Source organism: Mixophyes fleayi, chromosome 9 (assembly GCF_038048845.1).
Source record: "Mixophyes fleayi isolate aMixFle1 chromosome 9, aMixFle1.hap1, whole genome shotgun sequence".
In the NCBI taxonomy this organism is placed as follows: Eukaryota; Metazoa; Chordata; class Amphibia; order Anura; family Limnodynastidae; genus Mixophyes; species Mixophyes fleayi.
Genome location: NC_134410.1, coordinates 68,873,164 through 68,893,473, shown reverse-complemented (window position 1 = coordinate 68,893,473; position 20,310 = coordinate 68,873,164). Strand labels below are relative to the sequence as shown.

The 20,310-nt window shown below is 39.0% G+C and overlaps 1 protein-coding gene across 2 annotated transcripts in view; it reads right to left on the bottom strand.

The window, feature by feature from the left end:
• The window catches only part of EFNB1 (ephrin B1), a 189,429-nt gene extending 177,946 nt beyond the window's left edge, over positions 1–11,483 (bottom strand). For both annotated transcript variants that reach the window (XR_012678892.1, XM_075184525.1), the window contains exon 1: positions 11,023–11,483. Coding sequence is in view for 1 of the 2 variants with exons in the window: in XM_075184525.1 (XP_075040626.1) it covers positions 11,023–11,129 (107 nt within the window). In the remaining variant the exon portion in view is untranslated. The remainder of the gene's footprint in view (positions 1–11,022) is intronic.
• Between the last annotated feature and the right edge of the window lie 8,827 nt (positions 11,484–20,310).

Here is a 20,310-nt window from a genome sequence, read left to right as displayed (position 1 = left end):
TAATTGTATCATTCAGCCACACATTAGATGTTTGCACACAGAACATGTGCCCAGGTTCTGTTTTGAAGCACAAATAATCCAGAGATGAGAGGTGAAGAATAAGGTCATTTTCAGCTCCGATCATCAGATCAATTTCCACCTTTAAGCAGGGGATTTTCCCTGACATCTGTAGAGTCTCGGGAAGGATTAAACCCAGGAGCTGTAGAGCCAGAAAAATATCCCATGTCCGTTCTTTTACCATTACAACACTGACCCCAATTTAACAAACGTGTAACACATTAAAAGACGCAGCAGCCAACACGTGCCAGCCAGCTGCCACTGGACTACAAGTAGTTAGTGGAGGATGACAGGAGTTATAGTACAAGTTCATTCATGTGCCAATCTCCTCCATCAGATCCAAGATCTATTCAGACAGACTCATCTAATGGAACGTGGCAACTGTGCAGTATAACATTAAAGTGACCATTGGTCCCACAAGGTTTATGTAATGCTGTCAGACCCATAATCCATTCTCTTTGTTTAAAAATGTGTGGTTGCTTGTTAATTCGGATCAATATTAACAGACTGGGGCACAAATGTTCAAAGCATTCTTGCAATTTTTTTTATTTTGTTTTTGGGGAGACAAGCTTTAGTCAGGTATGTAGGACATAGTTGCACATTAATAAGGACACAAATTGTTGATGACATGGTGATCAGTACATCACGTTTATAGGAAATCGTAAAAGGGGAGATTAACAAATTGCAACAGTTGCTTAACCCTTCCTTCAATAGGTGGTATTGGAACCTAATGCTGAACACACACTGATAGCACATGGGATATTTAGCAATTGGTACCACATATGTCTCCCCAAAATAACGATATCTGAAAAGGAGCCAAACGTAATGGTTCTCAGGCATAGGTAATAGGTCTGCCATCAGCCTGAGATGTGTCATCTTCCATTTGCACTAACTGGCCCCACATTGTCCAGAGGAGACCTGGCAGCTTGGTCTAAATGGCTGGAGCTTGTCCCATTTGGCCACACACCAAACCTGCCACTCTGCTTGTATGCAATCATCTTAACCCATGTCCCAATGCTTCTACAGCATGGCAAGAACGTTAAATCACTTCTGAAAACTGCAATAAGTTGGGGATAAAAATAATTTAGTGAGGAAGGACAAACCAGACGCTCGGACCAGCACCAAAAGACAGGATTTGAGCAGTGCTCTGCTGAATAAATTTATGGACATATCTAATGATACAATTGTGGGTAGATCATTTTCATACATGAAGTATTTTGGGGGGCCCACACAAGCAGCTACTGTACACAAGAGTGTGTGTGCCCAATATATAAGCGGGGATGTGAACAGCCCACAACTATTTTATATGATACAGGTTTGAAGACAATTTTACAGACAAACTGGCATGTAGAGAGATCAATTGATGTTCTCTAACACAACATAGCAAGAGCCCAAAACACATTTACAATATCCAGCCAGAAACAAAATACCTGTTACGAGATCCACATTACCACTGATTTTATATCATTTTATAAAACAGAAGATCCCTGGAACAAAACTACATATTTAGCCAAATTTAGCAGGAGGCGGAATGGCGATACCAAGCATTGCTGATTACTTAACTTACTGCCAAATTTAACCAAACGAGAAACAAAATCCCCACAGATCATACCAGTTTCAGCAATCAAGAGAAAACTAATTATGGCAGTAGATAAATAATATCTAGACGTAGCAAGAAATAAAGGCAAAAAGAAAAATGCTTTTCCTTAAGATGGAGGGAAAAATGGCATCTCTATCCTCTAAATCAATTTCAGCTAGACACAAGAAACTTGTTATACACAGTGCGGTACTGACGTCAATACAACACATCATACAAGCTCCGCATTAGGAAAGCAATAGAACTGGTTAAGAAATACACAGCTAAGAAAAGCATTTACTTTCAAAAAGTAAAGACTTGACCATGTTGGGGTTCTGAATACAGGAAGTTTCATACACTTAAACGTATTTAATGCTATTAGCTTCCAGTGATAATAGGTTAGAAACATTATGTGCCTCACAGTACATGTAGTCTGTGAAAAGACAGAAAAATAGAAAAAGTCCATTTGGCTCCTGCTACAGCAAAGGGATTAAGTGTACAATCCCCAACCATGGATAGATGAGGTTTTAACAGGCTTACCAAAGGCAGCACATCATCTACAACTAAATTACCATGAACAATCAAGGACATTTAGGAGAACAAATATGAATCTTGCTATAGAATCATGACTGCAGATATACCATACTTCAATCGCAAACAAACCCAAACTGATACTCCGTCTTTCCCCTCACTAAACACTATTCAGCAGGATAATGCTAGGAGATAATCATCATCATTTATATAGCGCCACTAATTCCGCAGCGCTGTACAGAGAACTCGCATCAGTCCCTGCCCCATGGGGGCTTACAGTCTAAATTCTCTAACACACACACACACACACACACACAGACTAGGGTCAATTTGTTAGCAGTCAATTAACCTACCAGTATGTTTTTGGAGTGTGGGAGGAAACCGGAGCACCCGGTGGAAACCCACGCAAACACGGATCAGGGAATGGCAACTTTTCTTCCCAAATTATTGAATTACATTAGGCTCAACCTACCAAGACAAAACTAGTCTGGCTGAACATGCTGGGAGGTGTAGTTCATCAACATCTAAAAGCCAAAAAACACCAATTATGAAAAAAATGCCACCAAGTGCAGGAAAGTCTGAAAAAATAGGCAACAAGTATAAATCCTACAAGTGGCTTATAAAACATGCTTCAGCAGATAATCCCCATTTCAGTTTTAGCTTTATAAATAGGGATTTGTAACTTTATAAACATTGATTAGAAAGCTGCATAGGACCAAGACAGCGAGTTACCTTTCATTTACAGGATTCTTGTGCCAAGGACCAGAGCCCAGAATACAGGTCACCATGCCTTTTGGCTGGGTTCCAATAACCCTATCTTAGAAAGATTGTGCATTACAAACATGTTATGTAATCATTTACTAGTTGTAAATATATTTCAGCTTGATAGATTAATATATAATCATATGGCGACTGATAATGGATAAGAAAGTTGTGTATGAGTGGCTACCTTATGGCAAAATATTAAGTTGTACCACAATAATTTATAAAGACTAATCTAAAAAATGTATAGACCATAACTGAAGGACATTAAAAGCTGAACCAATGTGTAGGGGTTTGCACGCAATAAGCCAATTAGTCTTCGTATGAAAAACAAAAGGCAAAATATTAAGATCTATGTTAACACAAAACAGCCAAAATGACAATGCATAAAGAGTCTTATACCTTGAAGGCCCTTTTAATGGTGAAATCCCTGCATATCCAGACAAAAAAAAAAAATTGTCTGCATGCTTTATAATTTATCTTACGTTGCTATTATAATACAGCACTGTGTTATATGATTGATGCTATATAAATACTATGAAGACCAAGCTTTAAAGATTGTGTTTTCTTGCAAAGATGGGGATATATACATTTGTAAAAAAAAAAAAAAAAAAAAAAAGGGCATTTGAGGGCAAAGCCAATTCCATTCATGTGTTTAATATTTCGCTGTGACAAATACTGTATTGCAAGACTGCTCTTGTCCCTCGGGCTTCAAGGCTAAACAAATGCTCTTAAGAGTGTTTGTTGCCTTTAAAAAGCAGTTTAACTCTTTCCAGACTACAGTTTCCAACATCTAGCACTCTTCAGGAAAGTTCATTATCTGCCATGGTGCAGCTTGCTGGGTCCCAAGACTAATTAACACGTTTACAAGGTTTACAAGTCGCTGCTTTGTTTTATTGTTTTCTTTCTTGGCAGAAGCTCTGTCTTCCTAATGGATTTTCCAAATGGCATTTAGGGCTTCTAGGCAGTGTTCCTGCAAGTCAGGTGAGGAAGCTCCAGCAGGGACAATATAATGACAAGCTGAAGCAGAGAGGTGCTATTCAGAGCTCTGCTAACACACACACTTGGAAGAGAGCAAAAAAACAAAACCATAATCAGTGTGAAGCAAAACTAAAGGAAGAGCTGAGAAATGCTCTAGTTTCACTCAGAAATCTCCCCCATTACAAGATTTAATTGTACAGATGTGTTTAATTTCTACCACCACCCCTCCCCCAATGTCTGTACACCAATATGGCCGAAGACATGAGAGCACATTGTAACAAGTCTACATGAGACATGTCCACAGCGATGGGCCTACACACTGCTCACAAGAATGGGGAGAAGGTTGTGGTAGACAGATTCTTCATGCATTGATTTTAATGTGTACATTTCAGATAGGAGATAGTGTTTGAAAACATTCAAACAAGCTCCCCAGCCTAAGTATGTATAACAAGGACAAGCATACAAGAGTGTTTAGACATGCACTTCACAGCTGATAAGACTTATTTTTAAAAGATAAATTACCATTCAAAGGCTATCACTAGGTTAACAAGGGTTAAACCGCCTCAAACAGTGAGTGCAGAAAATATTAACTCTTTTAATAGACATTTTTAAAGCAGCCAAGTATACAAAATGCAACTAAATCTCACTTAATACAGGCAGACTAAGGCTAGGTACACACTGCAGGTTCTTCGATACATCATAGTGGCAATCACAGATAAACGACCATTAGGTCCAATATGGCATTAGTGTACACAAGTTCCCAGGCTCATGTTTTATTGTACCAAAGCATATTGCAGTGTTTGATTTTATACCGGACTAAAAGTCACTATAAACGACTGAACGATGCCAGGCAAATTCTGCAGTGTGTATGCACTCACAACCACCAGTGTAGGCAGATCTCCATAGAGTTACCAGAGTCATGATCTTCTCAGCCGATGCTTATGACAAAGATCTGAAGTTAAATCATGTAAAACCTGTATAGTGTGTATGCTGATCAGGACTCTCAGTTCATTAACGATATTGCATCGGGAGAAGTTTTCTGTAGTGTGTACCCAGCCTAGGGAATGTCTAGGATAAAAAATAAATTACTATTTCAGAACCAGGACGTTCATCCAGTAAGAACAGGATTGCAAGACACAGCAAGAAAAGGGGGGCAAGGTCTGAAATACATGCTGAATTTTCATTATTGTAAGCAGATTAAAAGGATATACCCTGATACTAAAGCATTACACAGGTTAATGGACAGAACCAGAAGAGTACTTTGCTTGTACGTAATGTCTAGTCCACAGGCGCACTTATTCCTCAGAGCAGTGCCCGCATAAGAGGCAGTTACTTGCGCTTCACTGGAAATTCATACAACAGTCCAGAAAATGGCTACCATGGCATGGTAAAGAAGCGCTTCCAAGAAACTTGCCTTAGGGAATTTTAAGGCAGTTTTGTGAACAAGATGAAGCATAAAAAGGTAGTATGCAAAAGCAGTGTTAGATTGAGGACTGTACTAGACAGAATTATTACACACACATACTCTTTGTAAACTTCTGACCGACAATCAGCGCTTTACAGAACCCAGCAGAGTATACATATGAAATGCAGCTTAAAAAAAAGGGCAAGTACGGTAATTTCTAAAGGTGAGGCTGCAGAAGTGTTTATCTAGGCATCTGCTGCCTTAATAGATGGGGCTCCACAAAATTTAGGTTTGCAAGTTCTCTAGTCCCCCTGGCATGCAGGGGAGAAAATGCCCAGTGGGAATAAGAAGTGAAAGACAAGTACCAAATAGTATACAATGCCAGCAGTATAATTACTGGCTCAGCAGAGCAGAAAAGTAAAAAATAACTAAATAAAATGGAAGAAAAGAGAATATTTATGACAAAAAAACAATATAAAACGTTGTGATTAATGATAAGAAATGAAAGCCAAAACCTAGCGACTATACTATATTAGCTTAGATAATAGAATTAAATATAGGATAGGTATTAAGTTGGCTACATAGCATAAAACAATTGTTTTTAGGTTGTTAACAAACCTACATTATTCATCTCCATTAAACAGAAGTCACAGATGAAGCACAATATTGCAGCCCCCCCAGAGCATCCGGTGAACCGTGCCTACATGGAGCGTCTGCTTGGTAGAACCTGTCACATCCTTTCAGCGAAGAACGCACTAGAGGAGGTGGGCACGTCATCCCCTGGGGTGCCTTATTGCATTTCCTTTCTAAAGACAAGAGGGAATTGTATAGCGCAAGCTACCTGCAAGAATGGCATTCTGAATATTAATCTGTCAGTCATGAGTGTGGCATAAATTTACTTGCTATGCAAAGCATTTGGAGGAACAGACTACACAAAATAAACCTGTACTGTAAATGAGAGCTAGAGCCATTAAATCCAGGTGCTGCGGAGAGATATATGGGTGGAGGGAAGCGAATTGTCACGGCTGCAAATGAGAGCTTGTTAGGAGAACGATCCACTCCCGTCGCAGTCCTTCTACCACACATTGCTAACGCAGCACAGTGTAATTACCAGACAACTATTGTCTTATTTACCGCAAGTGTAACAGAACCATTGAAGCAGCAGAAATGTCATCGCTTCCTAAAACCACATGCTCCATATCGAACCTTGTTTATGGCTGTCAACCAATTACAGCAAACAAAGATAAATGAAAGTGCCACAGCTCGCAAGGAGCAAAGGGTTAAAGTGCCACGCCTAAAGTTTTGAAAAAGCCCACAGGATATGGAAGATCTTGAAATAAAGTATTTTTTTCTACTTAACTGTGCTTTAAAACCACACATTAAGCTTTCAGAAACATGCAGTAAAGCCATTATATTTCAACAAGCACAGCAGAACAATATTCATTCTAAACTAGCTGCAACAAGACCGTAACAATTCCACAAGCTTTGGTGGAGACTTACAGGTCACAGATATACAAGATATTTTAATGCTGGGGGTGGGGGCAAAAGAAAGTAATATGATGAGCACAAATTTAATTATCCATATCAACAGCATTAACAAGAACTTTACACTTAAAATTAATCTAAGCGGTTTATTCATTTATGAGACATTTAAAAAAATAAAATAAATTACACATTTTTAAATTAAAAGTTGGACAAGACAGCGAGCCGCTGAAGCAGATTAACTTATTCTGATGTCTACTCAATTGCAATTGTAGAGTAGTTTTTCCTCTTTTGCCGGCAATGTAATATTTATGTGATATTTTACCCAATCTGTAATAGGAGATATTCAAAGGGGTAAAAAGATAAATTAGTAAATATAAAAGTGTACGCCAGACTTCAATTAAAGTCAATATTATTCAGTAACTAAAATAAAGAGACCGCTAAGCATCAGCGTTAACCAGAAATTGAATAAACACAAAAAGTTGAGAAATAAATGCCAACAAATACACAGAGAAAGTCTACCTCTAACAGGCTTGATTTTTTATTTATTTATTTTTTTAAAGAGAGTGCGTCAACCTATTTGTAAACCGACAAACATTAAATAACCATTTAGCAGCAAATAATGATCTGTACCTTTATTTTTAAATTGTGATCATGAAGTAAAGTGATAGAGGAAGGAATTCTCTTGGGGAAACAGGGGCCTAGGTTTCCAAAGAACCAGTAAAGTAATTATTGTATATCCCCTGCTGTCAGAGCCCTTCACTTTAATTAGGTATAATGAAAGTTTCTTGCCGAGATTAAATACCAATATATGCACATACACTATATTACGGCATTATTGTTCTTACAAAACACTAAAGTCTGCAACATAATAAACTAACAAGACCGACATCAAGTGTGGCCCAGGGATAATATTGTTTTTCTGAAGGACAGATATACCCTTAACAGAGGAAACTTCTGCTAAGAAATTGGGTAATTTCATACCATAACAACAAATGTGGCAGAGTTTGAGCTGACTGTTCTCTCTATAGAAAAGCCCCCCACCCCATCAGTATCATAACCCCCGACAGCGGTACATAGTTGTCGTCGTTGATGCAGATTATACCATGGTCTGTGTTTGCTGTGAGCTTGTTAAACTAGGAGCAGCCCAGTAATCAGATTCAGCACAGAGTGGACACCTAAACTTGGCGAAGTGTGAACACGTGTCAAAACATTAAAGATGATGGAATTAGGCAAAGCAAAGTTCGTTCTTGACGCCTTACAGCTGCTATTTGGATGCACCCGTTCTGGCAAAAAAATAAAAATTAAGAATAAGGCATGCTATTCTCATATCTATATAAACAAACCAGAATATAAAAATTATACAAACCATAATACTTGGGAGTCCAGACAAAACAAATTTTTTTTTTTTATTTTTTTTTTACTAATATACAGGCATAACTTCCAATTAACTGAGGAAAGATATACGAGGTAGTTTACCTGCCTACCATAAATAAGGATATTATAAGTCACAAAGGAGTTCTGTGACCATATTAAGGCATGAAACCCTAGGCCGAATGGTTTTGTGTGGTTCATAGATATCTGATGTAACTTATAATATCCATTATAGGGAAGGCTATTCTTAATGAATAATATTGTGATTCGTACTCACTGTTTATACAACATATTTAGTTTTTACATATATTAGTATTACTAGTGTATTATATACAATAGATATAGCAGTTGCCTAATAAATCTTGCCTTCTCATGAGAACAATGGTTCAGACAAGACCCAACTTGACCAATCATTAAAATTGTTAGTCTCAGAATATCAAACACCAGAAAGGTGCACAGCAGTATGAACACAGTCAGACATACCAGATAGTGTTACCATTTCCCAACAGCAGATTGCAATGCCAATGAGAGCATTGATGGAGGACAACGGTTACAAGAGCTTCATTGCATAGGCTTATGCTGTGGGATGTGATCCTACAGCATTACTAACATGTTGGCATCTTTCTATATAGAAAGCTTGGCAGATTTTCTACAAAGAATGAAGGATGCAACAGAAAAAAAACCAAGCTGGGCCTTGTGTATAAAGCGGCCATCTCCCATGATAAAGTTATGGAACATGCTATTTCTAATACTTTCCATTATTTAAAGCCTCCTCTAGAATGCTACTCTACCCCTAAAATATCATGGGTTAACATGGTGTGCCGTCAGAGGGATGAAAATGGCACATTTGCCACCCTTTATAACTCCTGGCAGCAGTTTTATTTACAACAAGGCTATCTACAAAGACCCTTTCAAAGAGAAGCCCCGGCCGCACCCAATAAGTTTACACTGAGTGGCAATTTAAAATAAAAATAAATTATCACATACACACACAATGTATGAAACTTCTATCCACAGACTAAGGTGGACATGCAATAATTATTTGAACCATAGACTGCAACTACCAGTTCATAATCTCTTATAGCATAAAACTAAGAAGATTTACAGAAACTGTAAAGTGAAAAATATACATGAAAGTCCAAGTACCAATGTGTCTGACTAAACCAGAGCAGTCATTAATGTAACAGGCAAGTGATCATGAATGTTTTGCCTGACGTGGTACGATCACTGCCATATCGCGATGGTCAAAAACATACGGTGCATTTCCTTAATAAGGAAATTAAGGAATGCAAAAATAGAAAAACCGTGTATAAACCTATATCTGAGATTGTAAAACCTCTTTATCAATATAAAAATAAACAAAGCAATCTAGAATTGTTGAAAGCCACAATATTACAGATAACAGGTATCATTTACGTTACATTAATGTAGAAACAGCATAGAAATTTGGTGTCCTGTTCAGACTATGGTATCATTTTATAGAGATGCATAGCCATGTCTATGGGCCTGCCACTAACCCAAAGAAGTCTGTAATAGTGTTTAACATAACTGTCAAATTGAATTTACATTTTTCTTAGAATCTACCATTTTAGATGTGAATGTCAAAGTGACAATTTCAAAATAGGCCTTATGAAATGAAGGGAAGGAAGTGATCTTATTTGCTCCAATAAAAGCCATCACATTCCCATTGGAGTTCTAAAGCATACCAATTAAAAGTTTGCCTGTGGTAAGAAAGGATAACTCTGACATGACTAGCTTAGAACAACAGAGCACAACATTCTTTGTATTCACTTCTCAGCACACAAAGCCTAATCTTGCATCTTCAATTGCCCTTCCATTAATAAATAGGATTTTATTTTACACAAATGTAACTTTCAAATATTTAATTTACATAGGCTTTCACTTCTCTTCAGCACCTTAAGAAAGCCGACTATCTGGGTACCTTTATTGGCAAAAATGCACAAAAGCAGCATAACATGCGTGTGCAAACGGTCTGTTCATATGTTCATCCCATTTCACCCTACTACATGCCATAACCGGATGATCTGTAGAAATTAAGACTAGGTTTTGAGTACAAGGTGTTGCTACTTTATCAACAAGCAATAAGGAGATTTACTAACCAGGGACATTTATGTATATTTTCAAGGCTATGAGCATAAAACAAGGACATTAAGAGTTCATTGTAATACTGTTCCCTCAACTTCTGGCTAAACTGATTAAACTTTATTAGAAATATAATTTTTGTAAGTAGGACTACACTTCTGAGGCCTCATTGTAGAAATGTATATGGAGTTTTATGGGGGTGAGGGGTGGTAGAGTATTTACAAGCCCAGTTCACTCAAAGACTACAGTGGCTCAGTGAACCTTCCATATAAAATGGAGACAGATCATTAGTGCCTGGACACAGAGTTTCAAGAACCTGATTCTACACAAGTCAGCCCCTTATTACACACACAGAGGTGTTGTACTTCAGAACGTGGATGTATTTGGATGATTCCGAGGCATGACTTGGATCTTAAATGTGTGAAAGTTTTACAGGAATATCCATCACAAACATCAATATATAGATTTATACAGAGTAAGACACCTGTGTTAGAACAATGGTGTGTTAGTACAATGGTGTTAGTACAAGCCTCTAGTTGTCACATACACTCCATAGCTAACCTACAATATGTTGAATACTGTACAGAGCCCCCGCTCCATACGTGTGTACAGAGCGCACAGGTCGGTGTGAGCACAGCAGCACCAGAGTAACCCACGGACCGGAGCCGACTAGTACTAAGCGCACTGAGGACACTACCAGGTGTCACGCTGAGGATGCTGTAGTATCAGTACTCCCGAGCACCAGCCTTACCGCGGGTTTTGCGAGTTCCATGTCACCGGCTCCAAGATTTTACCAAGTACCGCAGACACCCGGCACAGAGCGAGCAGGAGCCCGAGCAGCTGCCGGAGACCCTCCATCCTAACTCCCGCCGGGTCACCGAGCCTGTCCCGGAATATCCGAACTTTTCCCGTCCAATATCCGAACCCGCCCAAAGCTCCGTCAGGTATCCAGGCTTCCCATCCCCTAGTTCCGGAGCGGTGTTTGTAATCCCCGGACTCCGCTGATCCCGGGGGCTCCTCACGGCTCCATGTAGGGTCCGATATGGAATTGTCCCCCTGCTCCTGTGTGTCTATCCCGCAGCGCCCAGTGCCCGGGCTCTCAGTCCTGCGCTGCCGCGTCTCGTACACTGAGGGCGCCGGAGCGAGGTCTGCGATAGGACAGAGCAGCCGCGATGTTCTCTCCTCCAGCCGCCCGGCTCAGACTGATGCACAGGGCACCCTCCGCTCCCATCACCCCCGCCCCCGCGGGCGTGGCCTGGATAATCTCGACGTCTACCAATGACTACACTCCAATGTGGGTCCCGCGCCAGACCACGCCCCCTGTGTCTCATGAGAGGCGGGATCCGTACGGCGAGACCCGCCCCTTAAAGTGGCTGAGACTGTTCAGAGAGCTGGTCCGGTGTGTGTGTTACAGGAGTCACTTCCCAGCGCTCTAGCACCAGCACAACATTATCACTCCTGTCATTGTGATACATTGTATGTAAGTGGGGAGAAGGTTGTGTCACCCACTGGTCTCACTCTCACCATGCCTGGCTCACTCCCTGGAGTTACAGTCTGACACTCACTGGATGGCACCATGCATGTCTCTCGGGGCTGGCAGGGAGCTGGCCCATCAGGTGCTATCTATGCCAAAGGACACTGCATTGGTGTAATAATCTGATTTATTTACTGGTTCTAACAATCTTCTTTGGCTGGGAAAGGAATGGGGCTGTCTCACTTGTTTGAGAAGTAGGTCTTTTCACTGACACTACATTATTCCAGTCATTTTCCCCTTACAGAGGTCCCAACTGTGAATAACACAATGGACAGGTCATCTCCTGACTTCTGCACATTGTCCCCACCCTCAGTCTCACTGCTTTCTGCTTCCTGCACAATGAGAAAGCTCTTTTCAGCTCTGTGTAAACTTGTTAGTTTAGCTTCTTGTTATTCTACACCCTAAATAGGCAACCGGTGATCTCTCTTATGTGTCCTCTCACCTTTCAGTTCCCAGGAAACCAGTATTCTCACATTTTATTACAACAATCTCAGTGACTCTCTTTATTGTATTACACTTATGTGACCAGTTAGGAGATGTACTAAGAAATTGCAAAGTTGCAAATGCTTTTTACATTTGGCTATATTTTTCTGTTTTATTTATGTCAGGGGTCATAGAGTATGTTTTTTTTTCTTACAAACCAGTGTGCACAAAACACACTCAATTTAAAGAATAACAATACTATTGATAGGGGGGATAGACTTTAGCCTGGAAGAATTGATCTTCAGCCTTCAAGAAGTGGGGCACTAGCTATTAAAAATCTCAGCACATCATACACTTGGAGTTCTACTCCACTGTAACCAATGTTTTAATGATTTTCACTTTCTTGTTATAGATTTTATCTGTAAACTTCTCCAAATCCTCTTAAACTGACATACACATTAAAATACGACTTTAACAGCCAAAAGTTTTTAATCGAAAAAAAAATCAAAATGCATGTGTTTGACAGTAGATTACATACAAGCAGATGTAGATGTTTAAATTGGAAATTAATTACAATTTTAATCTGAAGTGGCTGAATTGAAGTTCTGTGAACCATGTATTTTATTCATGCATCAAGTCTAACTCTTTAAATCATTTGTTTGTAATCTAATTGTTTTTAAAAAGTGAGTTTGCCACATGTGCGACAATTATTAATGTATATAATCCAATATTTTTTTCTGAAACATAAATTGTTGCATCTATGGTCAGCTTTAGCTTGTAATGGCTACAGAACGCAGACATCTCCAGCTTTTAGAAAATCTATTAACACTATGTTCCCTGTCTTTGTAATTTTGTATTTTATAAAGCTTTGTGCACATTGTGACCACTGTATTAATACAATATAAATCATATATCACAAATTACACAATACAAATCACTAAAAACATGCACAAGTGGCTTTATATTAGCAATACATTGTATTTATTTCTGTAGGGCACCAACATATTTTGCATAACATGGTTATGTCTGCATGTTTTCTCTTCGTTATTGATAGAGGAAAACAACTATTTCAGCAGCCCTTAATTATGATGCATTAATCTCGTAATATTTAGTTGATTAAACTCACAAAATATGGTTAAAAAACAACAATGGATTTTTGTAGTTTCTGAATCTCTTAGAATCTGCAGTAACACGTTTCAAACAAGGTGAGGTCTGAATTTCATTGGTTAATAATGACAAGTTTATGAGCATATTAAAAGCTTCCTTTATTTTTAGGTCATATTAGGGGGATTAAAAGATGCCCGCGTGACTGTTTTATGTCTCTGATTTATAAGCTGAAATCCAGGTGGCTAAAGTTCTTGGGATTTTGTTTGTGTGGTTTTGTTTGAGTGAAAGTATTTTTATTACAAACAGACAAAGTTATTTTACGCCATTCTGCTTTATTTCTTCTATCCCAAAAAATTGTACAGTATTTCACTTCAATAATACAGTATTTGAAATGAACGATTGGCATAAAAAATAAAAGATTAAACACTCACTAAACTGTTTTGTACAATGCAACAAATAAAACAAACTAAAAATGTCAAAATATGTAAGAACAGCCAGCAAATTGTTTATTAAAAAAAAACATGGTATTTGTACATTTCACATTATATGTTTAGGCACTCGTTAGCCTTTAACTGCTTTTATCATGAATAAAATGAACATATTCCTTATCTGGGGCTGTCATCTGGCAATACATAAATTATATAGTGTAGCAGAATGTATAATAAAGTCATCTGTAAAAGAAAATAAACTGGTTATTTTATTGTGTTAGGTAATTGAAAACAATTTGTACCTAACAGAAGTGGCAGCTAAACACGGTTCTTTGTATGCAGAAAATAGGCCTAAATATTTGGCCTGAAATTACAGTAGGGAATGTAAATGAAATGCGAGTTGAGTTGTGTTTATTTGTCAGTTATTGAGAGAAGAAGAAAGACAATAAACTGAGGTGTCCTCAAACAGGTTACTAATGCACTCTCAGCGTTTCTGGGGAGGGAGAGTAAGAATGTAGGAAAGTGCTAAAAACTTTGAATAAACAGATTAGCAGGCAGTTGTGATTTGTGAAGCCACCTCAGGCAATGAGCAGAGAGAGGGGGGAAATATCTGCAGGCAGTGAACAGGGAAGGGAATGTATGTGATGATTGAAGGAAGTCCTTTCAGTTAGTTATCTGATTTACAAGCTATCTGTTAGTGGTCCCAGATAAGGATCTGTCAACCCATTGTGAGGTGTTAAAGTAACAGCTTAATAAAAGACCAGCTTTTTTAAGGTAATATGAGGATTAAAACATCTGATCTTTGCCACATGGAGTTAGATTACAGACCAATGATGAAGAGTTAACCAATTAAAGTTTTATTTGTGTATATTCACTAGAAGATCTGAAACTACACCTCAATGTAGGGTTAAATTAGTTATCACAAACAATAGTACTAATGAACAGAGTGTCATTTACCCACAAGTAAACCTAGATATTGTATGTATTGTATATATTGTCATGTAGAGAGAAGTACTGTGCTTACACATAATATTGATTGTATAGCGCTACAAAATATGTTGGCTGTATACAAATAGAGGATAATAATAATAATAATAATAATTAATAATAATATATGAATATGGCTCTTTTTAGTATTATCAGCACTTATTCTCCAACACCAAACATTTTGTGATGCTGAAGAAACAATGTTGGATATGTGCATAATCTGAAAAACAGGTCTATGATACATTAGTCCACATTCCCTCCCCAGTATTAGTACATAAAGTTTTTGGTTTTTTTAATCGATACACTGAAAATAACTCCCTCCAAACTCCATGTAATTGCTGTATTAGGGACCAACACAGAACTGCCACGAACTCCCAGCTCCTCTCCCATGGGGAAATGAAACTACAGTATACTGAGAAAGGGATTTTTCTAATATAATGAGGAAGTATATTGTATTTAAACAGCAAGACGGGAGATTTGCTGTACACTCTACTCCCTTAACAGACTGCTATTGAATGGATATTGTATAGGTTAAATTCACTTTTCCAAATGTAACCCTTTCCTTGCCTAGAATGTAGATAGCTGCACTTAATTTAATTCTTCATAAACATCGACTGTGCCTGCTGTTCATAGGTGTGTGGGAATGAGTTGTACTGTTTATAAAAACAATTAATGTATAGTGTCTGCATGTATTTATTGCAGAGCAGTCATGCGGTACAAACGTGCTGTGGGACATCCACGTACAGTTTTTAAGACACTATAGAATGTTCAGCGGAGAAAGAGGGTGTTTCAATGTCTCACTCATGGAACAACAGCATCCCCTGCTGGTGGCTACAAAAACTGCAGAGGCGATCTAATTGATTAGTAGTGGGTCCGTGTTTTCGGGACTCCCCTTCAGTTATTTGGGGAGTGGCCAGTGGGAGTAGAACTTACATTGTTAGACCTATTTATGTTCAATTCATTTATGTTAAAGGGGAAACCAGTGCAGTGCCACGCGTCTGTGCGTTTACATTAACAAATCCAATGCATATCTAATCTTATGAGAGTGTAATCAAATATGCAAAATCAAATGTGTAGTGAAACCCCCTGCATGTAGGAAGTGGCCTCCGTGTCGGTGTATGCAGTCTTCCCTGCACATACCTGGGCCTTTCAGCCAGAAAAGGAATGCAACACCTCCCGTGATTGGAGTGGGCAGGACACAACAAGATACTCCAGCAGTAATCGCAGAGAATCAGAATCACTTATTTATTATGCAGTACAATTACTGTGATACTGGTGTTTAAACAAATAAAATTCACTCACCCATTGTACAAATTTTCACTTGACAACCACTACATCACTCCCCAAATAATGTAAATAGAGTCTTTGTAGTTTTATAAAAAAATATCAATCGAGATGGGAAAACTCAGGGACTTCACAAATGGTGTACCCCAAAATACAGAGAAGAATGCAAATAGTGTCTCTCTCACAAGAGGAAGGAAAACTTGGCCATGACACAAATATAGTTACTTTTTTTGAAAGCATCACTGGAACCTTTACACCTTTTATATCTAGTTGGCAGCTAATTCTCAGCAAATTCTCATATTCCCAGATATTTTTTTCCCTTTACAATGTAGGCAGAGTTTGTTCCAAACATTGCTATTATAGTGCATTACTACGAAACACGCAGCAGCAGGGCTTCTTCACCTATGTGGACACGAACATCTGCTGCCATACTCCATATAGCTGCATCAGATCCTCTCACCTCATCTCCAACAGGGGGGAGAGGCAGCGCAAACTGCACTGTGTTGGTTTCTAACGCGGGAGCTGATTAGACAGTACGTGAGTTTTGTCCAATCAGCGCCTTTGTTACATATCAAAATAGAGCTTTGTGGTTTTTAAACATCCCGTGTTGTCAATGCAGAAAATAGGTCCCCACAGATCAACCAGCCAAAATAGGATCCAGTGCCCAGCATAGGACCCCACAGATCAACCAGCCAAAATGGGATCCAGTGCCCAGCATAGGACCCCACAGATCCACCAGCCAAAATAGGATCCAGTGCCCAGCATAGGATCCCACAGTCAGATCCACCAGCCGAAATAGGATCCCAGTGCCCAGCATAAGGACCCCATAGATCTACCAGCCGGGGTGAGTAAAATTAATTTGTGACCTGACATATCTTTTAAAACATGATGTGTAAATAAGAACTTAAGGTAAAACCTCAACAAGATTTTGGTTACCATCTAATACATTTATTCTGTTTACTTCATGCTACTTGTAAACCATACTTACCTACTTTCGGTAGGCGACGTCCGGGAGAAGGGGCGTGACTAATGGGCGGGGTGCCTCGAATCGCGTCATTTTGGCCCCGTCCCCACGAGTAAAATTACGCTTTGCTGCGGGGGGGGGTGGGGGGGGGGGCGCCAAAATGACACAATTCTCGGTGAGTCGCGTCATTTTGACAAGGGAGTCTCGGGATGCGGGAGAAATGCCAACTCTCGAGGGAGCCTGGGTGACCGACCCGAATTTCGTGAGTCTCCTGGACTTTCCAGGAGAGTTGGCAAGTATTTTCTAAACAATGATGACCTCTATCTGGGCCTTACAAGGAATATATGGCTAACAGTCCTGTCTGACACACTGCTTTAGATTTTATATATTTTTCTTTGCCTTCTCTTTAGGCGACATATGTGTCTGTAGTTGTTAACTGTAATATCTAACAGCAGCTTGAGCATGCTTAGGGGACTATTTATCATACACAAATTTTCTGTTATATCTAAGGTTTTCGGGATTTACTGCAAAAATCAGATTTATGAATCACAGCATCGCTGCTGCTTTGCATCTCTCTTTGCAGTCCCCATAACAGCAGTGTATGGGCACTGCTCACTAATGCTATTGACCAATGAACGAAATGAAATTGTTTTCGCTTATGTCACTTGTTAATGTACGCTTAACATAATTGAAAACGTTCACTGCTGACAGCTCTGCTCCTAAGAGCAGAGATGCACAGCGCATGTGTGAAGGGATCATGTGACCCCTCCCTGTCACATGACTCAACTTCTTGTAGTCCAGGATCTCTGTCTGCATGCCCAAGGTTTTTCGGTCGCCGCATGTGCACAGGGATTGCATCATCGCAGTTGGCATCGAATGGGAGAAGAGAACGGCAAGTGAGAGGTGAGTTTAGCACTTCACAGGAACATCAGTTTTTCAGAACTGCTGTTTGTGTGAAGGTTTTTTAATAAATATGAAAGATAGTTCAATCCTTTTCTATGCAATGAGGATTGAAAAATCTCTTTCATATTATACGGTGCGTCTTAAATATGACCCTTAGAGTGGTAGGTTAAAAGTAACACAGTCCACAGGTGGCCAAAACGATTTTTATCAGTATAAGCAGGACCTGCTATAGAACTTAGTGTACATAAACATGGGTGCTTGCTACTCTCCTTATGCCTACTGCATTCTCCCTGCTGTGAAGACAACTTGCAATACCCAATTAAGAATGGGTAGGATGCATATGCACAAGCCAGCTTAGGGAAGACCAAATAGAGAAAATATTGTGACATTTGACAAATATTGTGACATCTGCTGTTTAAACACATGGCATAGGATGTAAAGATGGTGACAAATGCAGTGCTGAGCCACATTTCCTTGCTGAATGTGTTGTGTTCCCTGGTAAATGTGGGTTATATATAGGCAAGTACCTCACTCAGTACTCACACACAGAATGAGTGGCAAGGGGTGGAGAGTGCAAATTTATTTGACTTTCTTTTGCTTTAGGCTGTTTAGCAGAACACCCCCCCCACCACCACTACCACCACCACCACCACAAGCTAAACAATCTAATATTTTTTCAGCAGAAATGCAGGTAATCAGAGGTTGTCCTATACTTTCAATGGGACAACTTTTACACCAACCTTGTTTACTTTTATGTGCAGAAATACCAATGTATAGGTGTTACCCAGTGGCCCCTTACTGTCGCATTTCAAACAGAATTGAGGCTCTGACAAGTAATATAGTAGGGTAATAATGTAAAAGTTTAAATTAAGGCATTCTCCTAAAGTGTCAGTATACATGATTTTGCATTGATGTTTTATTTACTTTTTCAACCATGTGCATTTCCATCTGTACTTGCATTACTGTAAAAAGTTGTTCAGAGCATTTACTGTGAGGAACTTTCCAAACTGGGATGTACATGTGCACCAATGAATGCATTGGATAAATTGATACATTTGGCTTAATGAAATGCACTGCATAGTCTGATGTTTTTCATATAGATAAATGATCCCTATTGCAAGTTGAATTTTTCTGCCATTTGTTATACATTCAATGCTGGGGAAACACAGATCATGTGTGTGCTGAAATCTGGGCATAAAATGAACTTTCATCCATAGGCACCAATAGAACAATACCCTATTACCTGCATTCATTTAAATGTTTGGTTGGCTGTCAGCAAGTCATTACTCAAATATAAGACAGAAATGCAAATAAAATATGGATTTCAAAAAAGTAATTTAATAATGACTATAATGTGTCTGATAATTGCATTTAATTGTCTTGCATCTGGGCATAATGGCAAGCATTTAGATAACCAATAAAAACATCAAATACAACAATTATTTCCTAGTTACTCCCTGTTACATGAAATAGCTCTTTTGCATAGAGAAGTACTGCACTGTGTAACTTGAGAGACACTGCTTTGCACTTACTAAGTATGATGAGTACAAGTTTGTGTCACCCTCAAATGCTCTTCGTTTCCTGCTGTCAGTTCTCCCATTTCTTACTCGCCCCCTTCCCTATGACTTGCCTTTCCTGGCAGTGCATACGGTTCTGTGCAAAGCCCCTGGGGCCGAGGGAGGGCTGGGTGGTGTGTGGGTGCATGTTGGGATATCTTTTATCTGATTACAGTCACCATCTGAGGATTCTGTGTGGTCTGTATTCCTCACCTGAATGCCTCTCTCCCTTCCTTACTAGTGTGTACTGTACTTTCACTCTCTATCTGCTTTCATTATTATTCACTGTATCTTGTGTTTGGTTATATATCCTCTAGCTTTGGAATGATGTGTTTTACATGCATTGTAATGTATAGGAAACTAAAAACCAGTGTTCCAAGTCAGACCAGGACTTTTTACTTTTTTACTTGAATTTTATCTGGCATTTCAGAACACCTTTTTTAATGCTACTTGTCCCATTTCAGTGCATTTGGTACATTAAAAACAATACAATCAACTTTAAAAGACAGAGCCTATCAAACGCTTATACAGTTGGTATACATTTTCAGTAGCATTTTTACTTGCATTAAAAAAACGTACCTTAAACAACAGCGGATATGCAGCCCTAAGAGAGAGGTCAATTTTTCCTTGAAGACACTGACCAAACTAGGAGAATGACATTGCTCATAACAAATATGTAGTACACGTGACCTACAATTTACCAGCTATTGTATTTGATATTGGGTCCTGTGAATGAAATAAGCTACAAGCAAAGCTTTATTTTTAGTGATGGTGGAGGAGTGAGAAGCTTTGTGCTTGCAGTACGTAGACAGTGTTTGTTAATGTAGGGCTGCATGGTGGCCTAGTGGTTAGC